General features: G+C 43.1%; 1 protein-coding gene across 2 annotated transcripts in view; it reads right to left on the bottom strand.

Moving 5' to 3' along the window:
• The window catches only part of LOC147464362 (UMP-CMP kinase 3-like), a 95082-nt gene that overhangs the window by 48740 nt on the left and 25466 nt on the right, over positions 1-20876 (bottom strand). For both annotated transcript variants that reach the window (XM_086514409.1, XM_086514417.1), the window contains exons 2-4: positions 11368-11448; positions 1684-1779; positions 1538-1604 (exon numbers count right to left, since the gene is read on the bottom strand). In XM_086514409.1, the coding sequence (XP_086370535.1) occupies positions 1538-1604; positions 1684-1779; positions 11368-11448 (244 nt within the window). The remainder of the gene's footprint in view (positions 1-1537; positions 1605-1683; positions 1780-11367; positions 11449-20876) is intronic.

Raw genomic sequence — 20876 nt, 5'->3', positions numbered from 1 at the left:
AACTTAGACTAAAACTTCACAATGTGAAGTCTGCATGTCCGCTATACGACTAAAAAGTATACCTAGATAAATTCAAGATACATAAAGATTAGAGGTAGAAGGAACTTGAGGCAAAGAAGCTAAAGAAAAGGAACGTGCGCCTTGACAACCTTCAGGGTATATAAAGAGAGTTTGTATCACTGAGGTTGCTTCTTCAACAGAGCCATCTCCTACGTGATGCCAAAAGAGGCTGCATTAAACAAGTTGAGTGCCCTGAAAATGATCCAGCTGGAGTTCTTTATACTTGTATTTAAACTTCTCATCCTTTTAGAATCTAGTTGCAACAGCTAAGGAACTCATCTAAGAGACATGAGCAATGCCACAGAAGTGGCATTCCTTCATTGGAATCCCAGTAGTTGTGCCCTTGAGGTGTCCTTGAAATTCTTTTGCTCTTATAATGTGACGTTGCATCCTCTTGATACACAGAGGAGCCAAGCTTGGACACTTTTACACATATTTGACAACATAGCACAAAAAGTGTGTCGTGCTCTCTACAATGGGTGATCCTCAATGCAGTATGCGTGAAACCTCACTCCAACAAAAAGAAAACATCACACAGCAATGGAACAACAACAAGGCTCAGAAACCACCAGTGCAAATATAGGAGAAAAACCCAAGAATAATAATAACTGAAAACGATGTTTTCAGGAAACAGAATTACAGCGCCTTCTTTGGTTTAATAAGCTTATATAGGAGAGGCAAATACACTCTTTTCAACCACTTAAATATTAGAGGAAAATACACTCTTTTCTTGGTTGAAATGGTAATCTGTTAAAAAAAGCAAACACAACATAATGGCTCGCATTGTAGCATTAAGATTAAATTTTGGCAATCTGCTCCCTACAAAGAGTAAACACCCAACCTGTTTGCTTGAACCAGATGGTAAAGGGAGTTGCACCTTGAGCCTGAAACTAATCGTTTTCAAAAAACACTGCGTATTAGATTACCTAGATCAAACACTACAAAGACTTTTGTAGCTTGTCATTTGAAATGCTCAAGAATTCCAGACTTCTTTATACCTTTTGAGGATCCCCATCAGTATACTATTAGTAAGAATGAATTAAACAACACATATACGTAAAACAATTTGAGTTGTCAAAGGGGAGTGCCATTAAGTCTTTCATTGCCTCGATCTTCTACCACTTTAATGCCACACACACAGATTCAATCTGTAGAGAATTCTCAAGACTCTCAGACCATTGGCAAAGCAATCAGGTTACAAATCCAAAACCCTTAGGCGGCTTTAAAGGTTGCTTTAAAGGCTTGTCCAGAAGTTTGCCATCAACATCTCTACGTTGGCGATAATCTTATTTAGTAATAAGGGGTAGCCTTCCGTCAACCATAGTTTCAAAAACCAGTTCAGTTAGAACTCCACGTACAACACAAACAATATTAGCACCATCGCTTAATTAAAAAGCAACAAAGAAATAAAACTTTGAATTTGAGAGCCTCAGTGAACAGTTTTTAGAGAAAATCACAATTTATTTGCATCACTTACCCAAAACAAACACGACCCTGGGGGTTCGTACATCATTCTGCTGGATCTGGCCACTTTCTTTGTCAGCCTACAGTTAGCCAACTTGCTTTATTCTACTGAGTAATGCTTGAAAACGGCAATTGATATGCTCCTTCCTTCATGTTTACCTCTTCTAAAGATGAACATGAACTCTCCAACAACATTGCAGAAGAAAAAGAACAAATTCCAGCTGCAGCAAGATACCACGTTGAATAACAAGCAGACTGGCCAAAACCCAAAAAAAAATGAGATTCAAATTATATACACAACTATTCCTCTAAAACATAATTAAGCTCTCCTCAATAGTGCTGCCATTTTGCATACTCCATCACTCTCACACACCCACACACACACACATAATCATGTATATATATGTGTGTGTGTGTGTGTGTGTGTGTGTGGTGTGTGTGTGTGTGTGTGTGTGAGAGAGAGAGAGAGAGAGAGAGAGAGAGGGTGTGTGGGTGTGTGAGGTGTGTCTGTGTGACCTCTGTGTGGCCCGCAAGAGCTACCTGTCCTGAGCATCCTACGCATTCGCCATGTTGCAGCAGTTCTCAATGAAGCAGGTTGCCCCTGCGCAGCCAACCGGCAGAGCACTGTTCGGCCCTGCGCGTTAGTCCTTGGTGAAGCAGATTGCCCCTGCGCAATCAACCAGTATAGCTCTGCGTGCAGTTGGCACTCTCTGTACAGCAGCGACTCAGCGGTGCAGAAGTAAGCTTTCAGTGGGATTTGCCATCTGCATGGTCTGCGCAGTTTTGTCCCAGAACAGTGGTGCAGAATCAGCAACAAATTGCCTCAGATTTAGTTTTGCAGAGTAGTTTGCTAGAACTTACAGGGTGAATTTGCAGCACTTTCTCTCTACAGCACGATTGGGTCGGGGTCTTCTAATGTATGCGTTCTGTGGCCGGTTGTATCTGCTACTGTGGTTTTTGTACAGAAATTGAGCTCCGTGATTCGGAAAACCTCCCTTCATTGCATTGTACATTTCGATAGGGGGTGGTTTGTTGGTGTTTCCTCGTAGGAAAGGATCTTCTTGCTTTATGTTCGACTCTTTGTGTGTGTTTAAGCGTCAAGAAGCCATGGAAAGTTTTTCAAGGCCAATTATGAGATCAAAGCTTGTTTATTTGAGGACTTTGAGGAGGCTCGGAAAGCATGAATTAGCCCAACTCCTGCTCTCTAAGTCCGTATCCCTGTGCAGGAACATGGACACGGTTGCGCAATATGCTATGAATGCAATCATTTTGTTTTTCCCGAGTAAAACGCCTACTGCACAAGATTTCGAGCAATGGGTTGATTTTCTTCTCAGACACCAGGTTGTCCGAGGTGTATATTTTGGTGCTCGTGGATTTTACGCAGTCTCTTAGCAAATACTAAAGCCAGAACTCTATTGCTGGAAATGTTCCATTATACTTTGGTACACAGATGACTCATGTTCTGTCGTGGGCTCTAACAAAGGACTGTCAAAGCCTTATTCGCCATAAATGCCCGCTATGGGTGGAAATAGTGGACTTCCCACACACATGGAGACATTTTCTACCTTTGTTGACTGCCCAGCATGGAAAGGTGATCTGTCTTCAAAAATTAGCAGCAGGTTTTGCATTCTATGGGACACTGACAAACCTACACCAGAAAGCATTATGGTTCATTCTGGGGACCCATGGGTGTTAGGTGCGCAGAATGAATGTTTGCGCCTTGCTCAAGATGAGTGCTCCGAACTGTGCTCAAGGTTCCTTTTGTTCTTATGGAAGGTAGAGCCTTCCGTTCTTAATGAGAGAATGCTATGATCACAAACAAAGTGAATGGACACTGTGCGTGCAAGTGTATGAAATTGAGAGATAGAGAGAGAAAAGAGATACGACACCAAAGACGTTGTAAAACCCTCCTCCGAAGGCCCCACTCTCGTCTGCGAGAGTGGTCTACTTACGATTGCACAAACCGGTACAAACTGAATGAATGTGACTGATACAAGTTTAGGCTAGGTTGACGACGACGACGGGGATGGCGACACCGATCTAAGGGCTGAAATCTGCAAGTGTGTATCTGCTGTCCAAAAACGCTATGGGCTGAAATCTGCGGCTAGTCCAAAAACGCTGATTTTGGGGGCTGTTTTTGTGGGTCTTTGTCGATGAAAATCTGCAGGTTTAGGGCTGAAAATTGAGGTTTCTTTAGACTAAAAACTAATGGTCTTTCCGGGCTGAATCTGCTACTCCTTTAGGGCTGAATCTGCAAGTACTTCATTGCTGAAAAACGCCGCATGCTGAGGTGGTATCTGCTGAAAACGCTAGGTCTATGAAGCTTCTCAAAACGCTAGGCATAGGGAAAAACGCAAGGCATGAGAGTTGCCAAAAATGCTAGATCTGAGTGTGTGGATGGCGATGATGCTGATGCAAAACGCTAGGCTTGGCTGGTCTTTGCTTCCGGCGATGATCTCCTCTCACAAAAGTGTCAAATCACTTCTAAATCTAGACTGACTCGAATGTAGCTTGTCAATGGAAACATAGGGTTGGATGTATCACGTGACATCCCCTCCTTTTCAAAGTGAGGTACTGGTACCGAACTATATGGCGTCGAGGGAGATTGCCAATAGCATCCGGAATCCTGGAAGGGACTCTTCGCCGGCCCACTCTGATGTGTGGATCGTGCGGTACTTGAACTTCATAAAGATCTGCAACGCTGGCTTCTTTGGGCCGCGTCGAAAGCGACACAAAGTCTTTTGTGGTTTCTTCAATGCTTCAACTTCGTCTAGAGTCATGCTTCTTTCTTCTTCAAGAATCTCCATGGCTGAAAATTCTTGAAACCACTTCCAACACAAAACCATGAACATACCCATTCCATGTAAAGTGAGTGGAAAAAATCGTGTCTTCCTAAAAGACTATGCATGCAATGTAGATGAACCAATAGACGGAGTGCAAAACCGTTCACCACACACACGCAAACAATGAGATGAATCTTTCTCTTATGATCTAGAGCAATCAACTATGGCAATTCACCACGGAAATGCCCATGCTTGGTGCTCATACTTTCATGTGCTCTTTCTACGAATGTGTCATGCCAAGGAAGAGACATGGAATGTGACTTCCTTGAATGCATACTTTTCAGCTTTTCATGAACAATCCACATACATTCGTGCTCATTCATGAGTGAAACGTGCTCAACATACAATATGTCATGCCTAGGAAAAGGGATCACATAAAGACGCTGACTAAAATACAGGAAACGATCACGAATGAAACACTCGAACAATGCGAGCGTATCAATCATGCGAACACATAGTACTTCCTATGAGGGTTCTTTGGACCTAGGCTCAAGAGCCAAGATCGGTTCTTCCTGAATGATCAAATCGTCCTGTGGAGGTTCTTTGGACCTCGACTCGAAAGCCAAGATCAATTCTTCGTGATTGATCGAACCTACAACGAGGTTAGCTTCGCTAGAAAAAGCATCAACTAACTCATCATCCTTGTGAACAATCACGTCATCTTCATGCAAATCATCATGCTTGTGAGAAATCACATCTTGATCATGCAAATCATCATGCTTGTGAGAAATCACATCTTGATCATTGTCATCCAAATCATCATGCAAATCAATATCATCCAAATCATCATGCTTATCATTGTCATTCAAATCATCATGCTTCTCATTGTCATTCAAATCATCATGCTTCTCACAATCATGCAAATCCTGTGTGTCAGGCTTTGGAGAAGAAGAGACTGAGAGAGTCTCCTTTTCCCGAATCTCTTACATCTGTGCCTGAGCTTGAGAAACGAGTCGCAAGAACTCTTTCATGTGTTGGTCGCTCTTTCCTTTGACGACGACTGCAATTCTTTCTTGGTGTCTGCGCTCCATTTCTGCTCTTCTTTCTGCATGTCTGCGTTCCATTTTTGCCATTCTTTCTGCATGTCTTGCTTCGCGTTCTAACTTTCTTTCCATAAACATCTAGTCTAAAGCCTCCATAAGAGTTAGTGCAATTCTTGACGTAGACGGGAAAGGGGGAGGGTCGGAAAAACCTCCTGGTGGGGAAAATTCTTCTTCGCCTCTCTCATGCTCATCGCCTGTAAGCGAAGTATCCATTCTGCTTCGGGTGACGACCATCCACTGAAGTCTTGGGTTCTTGTGGGTTCTTGTGGTCTTGGGTTCTTAACTTCACGAGGAACTTGGGTTCTTAAGTTCACGAGGAACTTGGGTTCTTGGGGTTCTTGAGTTCTTGAGGTTCTTCTTTCGCTTGCAATTTGTGTTCGAGAAGGATCTTCTCTTCACCCGAGTTCTGCTCTTTTTCGTGGGCGCATCCCTTGGCGGCCTTACCCTCACACCAAGGTTGCTTTTTCCCACCCCACGTCGATCGGCCAGCCGCTAAGTGCACGGTCCGCTCTCAATGAGTGAAAAGAGGCACAAGGGGAGGCTAGACAAGCCCTTCTTTCGTCGGATTCCTGTCACTCTTCAACAACACGATTAGGAATCGACACGCCCAAGCGAACTTGGGTTCGTGCGACCGCAACAAGCAAAAGAAAAAATTTCTTGTGATTCTTGTGGTTCTTTCCTTGAGTGATACAGAACACTGCCAAAGCTCTGATACCAATGTTAGGTGCAACGGAATGAATGTTTGCGCTTTGCACAAGATGAGTGCTCCGAACTATGCTCAAGGTTCCTTTTGTTCTTATGGAAGGTAGAGCCTTCCGTTCTTAATGAGAGAATGCTATGATCACAAACTAAGTGAATGGACACTGTGCGTGCAAGTGTATGAAATTGAGAGATAGAGAGAGAAAAGAGATACGACACCAAAGACGTTGTAAAACCCTCCTCCGAAGGCCCCACTCTCGTCGGCGAGAGTGGTCTACTTATGAATGCACAAACTGAATGCATATGATTGATGCAAGTCTAGGCTATGTTGACGACGACGACGGGGATGACGACACCGGTCTAAGGGCTGAAATCAGCAAGTGTGTATCTGCTGTCCAAAAACGCTATGGGCTGAAATCTGTGGCTAGTCCAAAAACGCTGATTTTGGGGGCTGTTTCTTTGGGTCTTTGTCGATGAAAATTTGCAGGTTTAGGGCTGAAAACTGAGGTTTCTTTAGGCTGAAAACTGATGGCCTTTCCGGGCTGAATCTGCAAGTACTTCATTGCTGAAAAACGCTGCAGGCTGAGGTGGTATCTATTGAAAACGTTAGGTCTATGAAGCTTCTCAAAACGCTAGACATAGGGAAAAACGCCAGGCATGAGAGTTGCCAAAAATGCTAGATCTGAGTGTGTGGATGGCGATGATGCTGATGCAAAACGCTAGGCTTGGCCGGTCTTTGCTTCCGGCGATGATCTCCTTGATGAGAAAACGCTAGGGCTGATTCTTCTTGCTTGGAGGAAATCCACCAAGGGGTCTTGTTGGAGAAGTTGCCTGCTGAGCTTGGCTCCTGTTCCCTCTTCTGCCATTTAGTGCTAGTCTAGGTTTGCATATATACAAACTTACTCAATTTGCCCTAACTACTTTCCAACAAAAGTCACTTAAAAATAATAAGTGAAAAATGTCAAAAATAGGTAAAATAGGCTAAATGCACTGGACTGGGCATGCACGGTCTACGAATAGACTCACAAAAGTGCCAGATCACTTCTAAATCTAGACTTGACTGGACTGACTAAACACTGATCATGCTGTAGCTTGTTCACGGACACATAGGGTCGGATGTGTCACGTGACAGTGGGTGGGCAAGCGCTCATTCAAGCTTAAATGGGGTAAGTTCGTAGATTCGTGTTTCAGATGTGGTAAATTTGGGCACATGCAATCTGAATGCCCTGAACTTGTTTTACAATCCCCTCCTACTACAGTCCCATCCCCTGCTTCGGTCTCTGTAGGTAAACCTGTCTCTGAGGTTAAGCAAAATGGAGGTGATTCCAATGCTTGGGTGGTGCCTAAAAAGACGATGAAGATTCGCACTCCACCCTCTTCTCGTAATTATGTTCCACCTGTTAATGCAAATAAGAATGCTTCGATCAAGCAGCTTCCATATAATGATAATCGCACATTGATTGACGCATGGGAAAAAGCAATGCATTCTTATAAAGATGTGCTTCTTGGTGAGGTTTCTTTCCCGCCTTTGAATTCAATGGAAGCTTGTTCTACGTTGAATCAGTGGATTGGCTCTTGCACAGATGTGGTTGAAGAAGACTGCATATGGACACGTCTACCTGAGTTCTCTTGTTCTTTTGCCTTCTGTACATATGATTTACCATGCATGAAAGCATTAGATACATCTCGTATAATGTGCGTGGGTTATGTAGCCTTGATAAATGGCGACTAACACGGCACTATGTAAATACATGTAGGGCTAATATAGTTGTTTTACAAGAGCATAATCAGCATTAATTTGCTGGCCAATGCTCTTACTTTGCGAGTTATTGGATTGTGTATGCTCGTTTGCATGATTACTTTGGAGTTTTGATGATGGTTTGACATGAGTTCGGCCACTTTTGGTGCGCAACGACCCGCGTTGTCGTTAAATGATTATCCAATGTTTGTTGAATGGTCAGATTTATGAAATTGGAGCTTTATATGCATACATGGTTTCCGGGCAAAGGGCTGCCTTTTGAGAAGATCTATCTTCTTATCCCTAGACCTCCAATGCATTCCTTTGTGGTGATTTTAACAATACACCCGAGGCATATGATAGTACCACAAGTGATTCCCATGTGGAGAGACAAGCATAGGACCATCTCCTTGCTTCTGCTCAAATGCTCGATTTATGGCGTTCTCTTTATCTTGTTGTCTCGGGTTTTACTTTTCAACATACTACTCATCGTTCATATCGTGCACGGCTTGATAGATGGTATGCTCTCAACATCCAGCAATACGAGGCTTTTGTATGTGATGCACAATTGGATTACACTTTGTAGTTATCGGACCATCACCCTGTCATTTTGAATATGCATTTTGAGCAATCACGTTGAGATGAACCTCTTCATCGCAAGCATCTGCTACAAGTTAACAATGTCTATCTTTCTCATGACGCCTTTCATGATATGATTTATGAAGTCATTCCTCCCTTGCTTAATCACATCCATTTTGCTCTCGATGCTGCTTGGTTTTGTTTTGTCATGCGAGTGCAAAGTGCTATTTAGGATTATGGTAAACAATATATGCATTGGACTCGAGGCACTGTTAAGAATGTCAAGTAAGTTTGTCGAAATCTGCAAGAATTATCTGACTCACGGCCTTTATCTGACTATGAATTGTCGGCTTTGTGTGAAGCTCGAGTATGCATACAACTTGATGAAAGAAAGCTTGAAAAATGGCAGACATGGGCTTGTCAATGGGCTTTTTTGGATAAAGGTTGTGCCTTGAAGCAATTTTTCAAGCACTTACATTACACAAGGGTTTCCTATGACATTAAGCGAGTAAAGCTTCCTTCATGTGCTTGGTCCTCATCTAAACAGGAACTTGCGGATGCAATGGTCTCGCATTATAGTCAGGTCTTTGCTGCTTCTCCTCAACCATCGCTAGCAATGTGTCAAGCACACGACTTGTTGCTCTCCCATGTACAACCAATCATTTCTTTTCAAGACGCACAATCCCTTGAGGAACCTTTCGCTAACTCTGAATTGCATTGTGCATTGCTTTCATTGGGCCGTTGGCGATCGTCTCGCTGGGATTGACTTACTATGGAGTTCTTTCTGTCTTTTTGGGAGAATCTCAAAGAGCTTTTGCTTTTCATGATGAATATGGCATGGGAGAAACAAGATTTGTCAGTGTCTTGGAAAGAGGGTTTGCTTAAATTGTTGCCTAAGCAAGCACTTTGTGAGCAATTCTTACGTTGGAGGCCTATTACACTGATGCATGTCGTGTATAAGATATTGGTGAACCGGATTAAGGATCATCTTCTTGCAAGACTTCATCAAGCGCAGTATGGTTTCATACCTCGCCGTCAAATCAATGACAACTTGGCTAATGTGCTAATTGGCATGGAATATACGAAGTACACGCAACAGGATGTACTTGTCATGCAAGACATTGAGAAGACTTCAACATTGTGCAGTGAAACTACATTGCAGCTAAGATGCGTTGCCTTGGGTTTGATCCTAAATTAGCCGATATAGTTTATTTCTTGTATGCTTGTAATTTGTCTTCGAAGATCCTTCAAGGAGAGCTGACGGCATCTTGGCCTCTTGGCTGTTCAGTTAGACATGGTTGTCCCCTTAGTGCACTGTTATATGCTATTGCCACTCATCCTTTGTTGATGCACCTTGATCATTTGACTTATGTTGGTTGTCTACATGGGTTGCAATTACCGTCGAGCCGCCACTTCATCAGGTAGGCTTATGCTGACAACTCCTTGTTTACGCCTCGCAACTATCAGACTGATGTTCGAATTATTATGAAAGCTTTAGAGTTGTATGGGCTTGCGGTTGGTTAATTTTCGCACACGAAGCTTCTGCCGTTGAATTCCTGTGATTGGCATGACTTGTTGTGGCCAAGAGATATTGTCTCTCCGAATGTCATTGTCAGACATTTAGGGTATCTGATTGGATGGAACGTCACTCACTCTCAAAAAGTGGATTGGGTTATGCAACGCTTGAACGTCAAATTGCATTACAGAAAGCTCTCCACGTGGCCCTTGCAAGAATTATTCAAAGTATCATGCTGACCTATGTTCAATTCTATTTGTCGCTGCTGCATTGGCCTCCGCACTGTCTCACATCTCCTATGTCATCCATTATGTCTCACTTGTGGCGCACTCATGTTCCATCTCTTATTCATCCATTCTGTCTATAACCTTGGTTTTACCATGGTTTACAAACAATCCACTATCCTCTGCAAAGCTATGTAATGCATCCAAATGTCGTCGCATACCCTCCGATGAGTCGGATATCAATACAATATCATCAGCATATAGCAACAATGGAATCCATGTCTCTACCAGCTGGGCACTATATTTATAGATATAAGTATGTATGCACATATGTTCCTTTGACACTTGTTCAATCTTTTCCACTAGAGTAGAAACCATTTAGACAAATTTCTATTTATACACACCCACATGCTTGCGTGTGTGTCCATACGTGTGTGTGTGTGTGTGTGTGTGTGTGTGTGTGTGTGTGTGAGTGAGAGAGAGAGAGAGAGAGAGAGAGAGAGAGAGAGAGAGAGAGATTTCTATTTATACACACCCACATGCTTGCGTGTGTAAGCATATGTATAAGTAGGTGTGTGTGTGTGTGTGTGTGTGTGTGTGTGAGAGAGAGAGAGAGCGACAAACACACAGTAAACACATCATGTATGTGCATCCTTACGTATGTAGATAAATGTGAGTGTTTTAGACTTATACACAAAAGAACATAACATTTCAAAAGATAACTGGCTTTAGATAAAGGACGATGATTAACACAAAAACAACTAAGTCTTTGATTCATTTTTGTACATCATAGTGAGAATGAGGTATCATTCTAGTGTTTTGTACATAAAATAGTCAAGAACAACTTATTCTGAAGTGAAAGAGACCAGGTTTGACAGTGGTGGACAACAGCTTAGCCAAAAAAATCATAAGTAAAGACAGAGTCCTCACCTGCATTCATATAAACAAGGCAACAGATTCATTAGCTTTGAATACGTATTACACGTGTCAACAAACCCATCAGTTGTTATCCATGTTCTACTTAAAACCTAGTTAACTTATATCTATCATCCATGTAGTGTTAGATATCAACAAATTTCCATTCTCAGAACAATAAGCCAGAGATGAAAGTGACATGTGTGTGTATGTGTGTGTGTGTGTGTGTGTGTGAGAGAGAGAGAGAGAGAAAAGCAAAGCTCTACTTTCAATACAAGTTAATCACCTTGGACGACTTAAAACTTGATGTGTCCCTCTCTTCATGCTTATTTGAGGTGTCAAATTTTCCTTCACAATGCCTGTAATTCTACAATCAAAAAACTAAAAACTATTACCTTTCTAATATAAGAAAGTCTAAAAACTGTAAGAGCGGCTAAAAAACTCGCACAAAACACATAATCAAGACATGCAAATCAACGTACAAAGAAAGAAAACAACCAAGCAGAGTATTATATAATTATTTAAATAGGACTTGTAAAGAATAGATTGGCAAAATAAACGAGATGCTTCCTTCAATGAAATGGTGTACAAAAACTCTACTTCAAAACTGTTCACATCAAGGACAAGATGACGCAAAGACTTGATTCCTAAACTTCAAACTCTTTTGCAAGTATAGAGGCATGAGACAAAAGAAAGCATGTAGCATCAAGGCAATGATCCCATCAGATGCAATGGAATTGAGAGAACGGGTAGAATTGAGAATGCACAATTCTTTGTTCTTTCCGTGCGTTAAAGAATGCAACTTTGCATCATTGATGGTTCTTTTTAGAAACTTGAGAGAGAGAGAGAGAGAGAGAGAGAGAGAGAGAGAGAGAGAGAGAGAAAGATTCAAAAAAAAGATAGAGAGAGAGGAGAAAGACGCACCGATGGGGACCCAACCAACCCTCTTGAGGGTCCCCCCCACACCATTACCAATGTGGTATTTTCTTTCAATGGAATGTAAATCAATGCAAGACTTGACTAGCCACAGTATCTCTTCAGAATGAAGCACCTCCAGGGCTGATTTGAGGCACCTATGTAATCCGGCTCGATGTGGGTTGCGGATGGCCACCACGACATTTGGGGCTGATTTGCACGACTGATGTGAGAGGATTTAAGAGCTGAATGTTGGCTGAAAATCACAGATCTGTGACGCAAATCCGACATTAACCACGCGGGGCTGAAAATAGCTGCAAATGATGAGGCAACAATAGGCAACAGATGGGGCACTTAACCAAGGCAAGGGAAGCAATGGGCTGCCTAAGCGCCAAGCACCAAGGAATGCAGCAGATTTGGTTCGACAGTAGGGTGCAACACAGATCTGGAAGAAGAGGGGCAATCGGCCAAAAACGCAAGGTATGAAGGTGAAGGGAGACAAGATCTCAAAACGCTAGAGATGCAGCAAGAGTCAGGGCGCCCAAGGAAAATGAGGGGTTAGGGGTCTTTTTACAGGGAAGTAAGTAGCCTTGAGTTCCAATGATGGTATGACCATCTTCCATCCGGTAAGTGAAGTACCATCTAGTAAGCGCAATGTGCCCAGAGGTTTCTAGTAATATTCTTGGCGTATCTCACAAACCGATGATGCATTTACTGCGACTTAAACCGATGCATTTCCCTAGATCTAATTTCCATCCTCGTCGTGACAAATGTCCACCGAATGGTAATAACAATGATCATCCATCAAACGTGCATACAAACCATTTATGCTAGAAAGGTCCAAACCTCGAAAACCTAAACTAGACTTGTCCAAGCATGCAAGTCTTGCCAGCAGGCTCACAAAATTGCCAATACTAAATCCCCTAGGCTCTAAGAGATTGTTATGTACAGGATTGGCTCTCGAAGTCGATGTAACATGTCCACTTGGCACACAGAGCCATGTGCACGTGACATCCCCTCCCGCTTAAGGTGAGGTACAAGTACCAAGCTCCATGGCCTCCTTGTATGAGGCTAGCAAATTGTCACAAAGTGATGACGTGGTTGCCCGCTCTGTAGGAAAATCAGAAACCCTAATTTCCTAACCCTAATTGCAGAAAATCAAAAACCCTAATTTGTTGATACCCTAACCCTAAAAATCAAAAACCCTAATTTACTGACGTGGCCTGACACGTGGCAACTGTACGGACCCCCGCGAATTGTGGCGTGATTTTCGAGCAATAGGGCGACAGTTTTTTATTTCAGCTTTTGGACTTGCTTTTCCTACGCAAGTTGAGAAAGAGAGAGAGAGAGAGAGAGAAACCTCTTTGCTTTATTTCTAATTAAGCAAGAGAAAGAGAGTTCTTTTGTTTGTTTTAACCCCTCTCAAGAGAGAGAGATTGTGAAAAGCAGAGAAAGCTTTTGCTTTATTTTCAAAGCTTTTGATTTTCAGCTTTTGGGACAGCTTTGAAGCTTTTGGGGGCTCTGCTTTTAGCATCCCTTTGTACTCTTTAAATACGTAGGCAGGGCCTCATAACTCAACATCTGGACGTAGAGTCTGAGTGTGAGCGCATGCCCGCACTCTTGTACTTTGAACACAGATTAATACAAAAAGAAATACCGAAAGGGGCGTCAGTCTTTGGGACCAATATCTCTAGGCACGGAATTCCTCCGGGCCACTGTTGAATCAATTGTGAACTGTGAACTGTTTTAAAGTGGTTATTTGGTGCTGTCGCGGTAGATTCTTGACTTGGAGTGTCCAAGTCTGTTACACAAATCTAAATAGTCGACAAAAAAGTTAATCGCCCACCCAAGCAGCTTCATGTGTCCCTCGATCCTAAGAACTTCCAAACATATTGCTTTGCTTGCTTCTTCGTAGCGTCCTTGAATTGATGCAAGAGAATCTGTTCCGGCTTTTTCGAGAATGTCCTTTATGGAGGTCAAATTGAAAGTTGAAACAACTTAGGCCAAGAAACATGGAAAGCATTATGCATTATCCAATAGACAAACATAATTGCAACAAACCATCATTTACCTTATTGATGATTACAAAGAGACCATACATACGAAAAGAGAGTTTAGAACATTTCTTACAACTTGCTTGAGATGTTGCTTCATTATCCTCAAATAAAACCAATCAACTCCTTGAAAGAGACACCCTAAAGATGCCAATTAGCATGCCTAGAGTATGACGCTTCAGTATTGCTAAGCAGACACGAGAATAAAGATGGGTTCTAAGAAGCTTTTTTCTAAAAAGCTGAATGTTTTTAAGTGCTTTCCGGGAAAAGCAGGTGCTTTCCACTAGGAATCTGTGTCTGCATTATATCAATACCTGAGAATTGCATCCAAGGACGCCTAGGAAGTGTTGTGTAGCAACACTTTTACACTCACTTAGTTTTTATTGAGTTTTTAACAGGTTCACGTTCCTTTATTGAGTGACCAGCCGCCCACTTAATAAGTGGGCAACCACTTTATAATAAACGAAGCAAAGCTTATAAAAAAAATCAGTGCTGCTCTCTTATTGCTGAAAATCAGAGCAGGCAAACTCTCTCTCCTCTCTAAAAACAGCCGCCAGCCTCTCACTCTCTCTTCTTGCTATTCCAACACTACCTTGTGGGAATTCTACCAGCTATTCCCGCCGGCGCCAAGAGCCTATATAAGCAGCCAAAGCGTTCACTCTTCACCCACATTTGCCAGCGCTAGCTACAGGAGGCACTTCCTCCAGAAATCTGCAAGTAATCGTGCGAAGGTTGCTTTTCCGTACTTGGAGTGACAAGTATAGATTGTGGATACCCTCTTCGAGAAGTTGTTTTCGAGCTTGTGCTTTTTGCAAGTACTCCATCACGGAGAAGGAGCATTGTAAGGTGCAACGGAAGTGAATGTTGAACTTTGCTCAAGATGAGTGCTCTAAATTGTGCTCAAGGATTCCTTTTACTTACAGAAGGGAGAGCCTTCTATTCCTTTAGTGAGAGAGTGCAAATGATCACAAACAAAGTGAATGACACAGTGAATGAAGGTGCTAAGACTGAGAGAAAGAGAGAGAAGAATACGACACCAGAACGTTATCAAGCCCTCCTCCAAGGGCCCCACTCTCTATGGCGAAAGAGGTCTATGTTATTGATTGCACAAATCTCGTACAATGGTCTAAATGCAATGGACTTGCCGACGATGTCGACGACGAGACGGTTGAAATCTAAAAACGCTAAGGGCTGAAATCTGCAAATCTGAATTCTGACTCTATGTCGGTGACGACGGCAATGATGACGACGTGACGACGATGCGCTGAAAATGCAAATGCTGAAATCTGCGAATAGTTTGCTGAATCTACAACCTCTAGCTGATCTGACCGTGCGGCGAGGATCTGCTGCGCGAAGATGAGATCTGCGAGGTTTGGGGGCTACGGTACGGAGTCTGACTGCTGAAAATACAAAACGCTGATGCTATGGGCTGAACCGTCGCTGAGAATCTGCAAAACGCTAGGTGATGCAGCAACTGGAAAACGCTAGATGATCTACTGAAAATCTGCTAACGCCATACTGATCTGCAACTGCAAAACGTTGGGGTTGATCTGGAATTGCTGAAAAACATTGGTTGGTCTTTGGTGGCTGAAAACGCTAGGTCCCCTTGCCGGTCTTGCTGAGAAGGTGCACTGTCAGATGCTATCTGCTGCCTCTTCTGCCAGAAAATGCTAGCGCTAGCTTTTCTTATATATTGCCTTAGTCAATTTTCCCCACCCAGTTTCCCAACAAAGTCACTTTATAATAATAAGTGAAAAATTGCTAAAATAGGGAAAATGGGTTCTGTGCACTGCAAAATGCTCATGATGGATTCTGACTGTAATCTGATGATCATGCTGTGTGCAACCAGAGGAAATGCAACTACTCTAAGTGCCTGGACATGCACGACCTGCGAACAGACTCACAAAAGTACTAGAACACTTCCTGAGCTGAACTGAACCCTAGACATGAAGTAGCTTGTCCACCTGCACATAGGGTCAGATGTGCATGTGACATCCCCTCTTTTTCAAAGTGAGGTACTAGTACCGAACTGTATGACATCAAGGGAGATCGCCAACAACACCTGTAATCCTAGGAAGGACTCTTCGTCGGCCCACTCTGATGTGTGGGTCGTGCGATACTTGAACTTCATAAAGGTCTGCAACGCTTGCTTCTATGGGCCGCGCCGAAAGCGACACAAAGTCATCTGTGGTTGCGTCAAAGCTCCAACTTCGGCAAAGTCGTGAATCTACCTCCATCAAGAATCTCCGAGGAGGAAAATTCCTGAAACCACTTCCAACACAAAAACATGAACATACCCATTCCATGTAAAGGGACTGGAAAAATTATAGTCTTCTTTAAAGACTGTGCATGCAATGTAGATGAACAAAGAGACAGAGTGCCAAACCGTTCATCAAACACACTCAAAAATTGGAATCGAAACTTGTCTTTCTGATCTAAATATGTCAACTGTGACAAATCACAATGGAAATGCCGATGCTTGATGCTCAATCCTTCTTGTGCTCTTTCTGAGACTGTGTCATGACAAGGAAGAGACATGGAATGTGAATTCCTTGAATGCAAACATTTCATGTTTTCATGAGTAATCCGCATACATCCGTGCTCATTCGTGAGTGAATCGTGTTCATCATACAATATGGCATCCTATGAAAAGGGAACACATAAAGACGGTGACTAAAATACAGGAAACTGTCACGAATGAAACAATCGAACAATACGTACTGACTAATCGTGTGCATACACAATACTTCCTATGGGGGTTCCTTAGATCTTGACTCGAGAGCCAAGATCGGTTCTTCGTGATTGATCAAACCTGCAATGAGGTTAGCTTCACTAGAAAAAGCATCAACTAAACCATCATCCTTGTGAACAATCACATCTTTATCCTGCAAATCAACATGCTTGTGAATAATCACATCTATATCATGCAAAGACAAGACTGAGAGAGTCTCCTTCTCCTGATTCTTTTCAAGCTTCGCCTGCACATTAGAAATGAGAGATGAAGAATGAACAACTTCTTCCACGTGAATGACAATGGGAGAGTCACTTTCGGCATTGAAAGTGAGTATTTTCCACCCAATCAATGAGAGGGTTATGCTCACAAAACCATCAAATACGTAAAAGCATATCACATCTTGAGAGAGGGAATACTACAAATTTTCTGCAGATGGACGCTTGTTGAACACTGAACAACACATCAAGGCACTCTTGCGTGATGAGAGAGTCCATACCAGGAGCAAAGTCAGACACCTCGAGAGGAGATGTCTAACCAACCTCTAGGCAAGCTCTCTCTACAAGAGAGACACTAATCACATCATGCATACTGCCTGGATCAAACAATATGACAAAACGCTGACCCTTCACATGATCATAACACTTAATGAGAGACTCATCAATGGGAGGATCATGAGAAACTTAGGTCACTCGTGTTCTCATTTATGGCATTAACAGAGGATGTGGGTTTTGTGGATTCTTTAGATTAGCTAGATTCAATCTTAGGACATGTTCTTTTCATGTGACCCTTGATGTAACAATGATAACATCGACCTTCCTTAGAATAAATGACTTGTTCTTCTGACGTGATGTATCCTCCTAAAGTTCCTTGTGCTGCTTTTTCATATGGAGCGAGCTTAGGTTTAGCAATTGTGTCAGCTTTACCCTTAATTTCATTGTGTGAGTTCTTTTCCGAGAGATTAGAGGAAGATTGGCTAAAAAAGTTACGGTTCTTACCGTTCTTACCATTCTGAGGGTTCTGAGAAGTCTGAGAGGTACTTTGAGACGACTTATTCTCCTTAGGCTTTCCCTTGTTGTGCTTCATCTCTTGCGAGAGAGCAATTGCTACCGCCTTGTTGAGATCCGTGGGGTCGAAGACTTCTACATCAAACTTGATATTGTCGCGTGACACATCCAACCCTATGTGTCCGTGGACAAGCTACAACATGATCAGGGTTCAGGTCAGTCAAGTCAGTCTAGAATAAGAAGTGATCTGGCACTTTTGTAAGTCTGTTTGCAGACCGTGCATGTCCAGACACTTAGATTAGATGCATATCCTCTGGTTGCACACAGCATGACCATCATATTCTAGTTAGATCCCATCAGTAGCATTTTTACAGTGCATAGGCCTATTTTCCCTATTTTTGACAATTTTTCACTTATTAATTTGAGTGACTTTTGTTGAAAAGTGTAGCGCGGATAGTGTGTCGTGCTCTCTACAGTGGCTGCTCCTTCATGCAATGTGCGTGACAATCTCACTCAAACAGACTGAAAACAAAGGAACAAATAGACAACAACTGAGCTCACAGAGACACAACAACAGACCACAACATATGACTCAACTATCTCAAAGAACTGATATAGACTCTGGCGTGGCAGCACACTCAGCTCCAGCCCAGGACTTACAGCTACAATGGGGTGTCGAGGCTTAAAGTGTGTAGGGATGGTGAAGAAGTGTTCTGAGTATATACTCGCTACTCCTCATGACGACGTTGGACCATATATAAAGAAAATAATCCGATGACCAAACAACTACTACTCATGTCTGACCATAAAGAGCCACCAACGGCTCATAAACGTCAGTCATCTAAGTCTATCTCCAGACTTAGTGGTGATGGTAACCTGGCCACGATGTCCACTAGAACCACCATCGTATCCCTGCCACGTGTCGCTGCCCAGTCCAGAGAGTCAGTCCAGTGTGAACTAGACCAGACCAAGTGTACTAACTGTGTGTCCTATGAAAGTGACACTGTAGCCTGCTACAAGTTGCCCGCCACAAAACCGCTCACCGTCTCGGTGAAAGGAAATATTGAAAAAACTGTGAAAGAAAACCACTAGGTACCGCATTTGTACGTCTTTCTTGAAGCAGGTGCTAGGCCCAACCATGAGCTTACATGCCTCAAAAGTGGAGTTAAAAACACTGCACTGCTTGCAAACACCTTAAGCCTTTGAATAGGCAGGAACCCAGCATGATTGCATAGTCCAAGAATCCCAATTGGCAAAACAGAATGAGGCTCCACAACAAAGAGATATACTTGGTTGGATCCAGCGCATCTTTATCCACCATAATTGTCACGTGACACATCCAACCCTGTGTGTGCGTGGACAAGCTACAGCATGATCAGGGTTCAATCAGTTCAGTCAAGTCTAGATTTAGAAGTGATCTGGCACTTTTGTGAGTCTATTCGTAGACCGTGCATGCCCAGTCACTTAGTGTAGATGCATATCCTCTGGTTACGCACAGCATGATCATTAGTATTCCCTTTGGAATCCATCAGATTCAGTTAGGGAAATTTTCCAGTGCATTTAGCCTATTTTCCCTATTTTTGGTATTTTCACTTATTATTTTTTAAGTGACTTTCCAACAAAAGTAGGTAGGGCAATTTTGCTAAGTTAATATATAAGCAAACCCAAGTTAGCACTTTCTGGCAGAAGAGGCAGCAGGAGCACATGCTCAACAGGCACCTTCTCAGCTGAACCCCCAACAGATTCTTGGCGTTTTGGTTCCTCCATCCTCGCCATAGACAGATCAGCCCCAACGTTTTCTCAGTTGCATCATCGCCATCACCACCAGCTTGTGTAGTGTTTTTGCACACCGTCGTCAGCACCAGATCCCTGGCGTTTTTCCCATGGTCGCCATCTCCCCCAGATAGCAAGCGTTTTATACTAACGCTAGAGAAGAACAGCAGCGTTTTTAGTATTCAGCCCTTGGTAGTAGAAGACAACCAGTGTTTTTGGTTTGTAGCCAATCTGTAGCAGAGCAGTTCAGCGTTTCCATTTTCAGCCTGTTTTGAAGTAAATGCAGAAGCGTTTTCAGCCTTCAAATCGGTAGCAGATTCAGCCCTAGAAGCATTGCAGAAGACCCCCATTTTCAGCCCTCGAAAACGCAGCCAAAACAGTCATTTTCAGCCACCGAAACGGCCCGAAATTCAGCAGATAGAAGACCACAGATTTCAGCCGTAAGTCGTCGTCGTCATCCGCATAGTCCCAGATTGCATCAGTCCATTGCATAGTCATTGTACCACTTTGTGCAATCAAAAAGTAGACCACTCTCGCCGACGAGAGTGGGGCCTTCGGAGCAGGGTTTTACGTCGTCTCTGGTGTCGTATCTCTCTGCTCTCTCTATCTCTCAGTCTCATACACTTGCACGCACAGTGTCCATTCACTTCGTTGTGATCATAGCACATTCCATTAAGAACAGAAGGCTCTCCCTTCCATAAGAACTAAAAGGAACCTTGAGCACAGTTCGGAGCACTCATCTTGAGCAAAGCGCAAACAATCATTCCGTTGCACCTAACATTGGTATCAGAGCTTTGGCAGTGTTCTGTATCACTCAAGGAAAGAACCACAAGAATTTCTTTTCCTTGTTGAGGTCGCACGAACCCAAGTTCGCTTGGGCGTGTCGATTCCTAATCGTGTTTTATTAAAGAGTGACAGGAATCCCAAGAAAGAAGGGCTTGTCCAACCTCCCCTTGTGTCTCTTTTCACTCATTGAGAGCGACCGTGCACTTAGCGGCCGGCCAATCGACGTGAGGTGGGAAAAAGCAACCTTGGTGTGAGCGCAAGGCCGCCAAGGGGTGCGCCCGCAGAAAGGAGTAGAACTCGGGTGAAGAGAAGATCCTTCTCAAACGCGATTTGCAAGTGAAGAAAAACCTCAAGAACTTCAAGAACCTCAAGATCCTCAAGACCCCAAGAACCCAAGAACCCAAGACCCTCAAGAACCCAAGATCATCGTGAACTTAAAAACCAAAGATCATAGTGCATGGTCGTCACCCGAAGCGGAATGGATACTTCGCATACAGGTGATGAGCATGAGAGAGGCGGCGAAGATTTT

This window comes from Adiantum capillus-veneris, chromosome 1 (assembly GCF_014529385.1).
Source record: "Adiantum capillus-veneris isolate H3 chromosome 1, ASM1452938v2, whole genome shotgun sequence".
In the NCBI taxonomy this organism is placed as follows: Eukaryota; Viridiplantae; Streptophyta; class Polypodiopsida; order Polypodiales; family Pteridaceae; genus Adiantum; species Adiantum capillus-veneris.
This window is presented reverse-complemented; position numbering and strand designations above follow the sequence as displayed.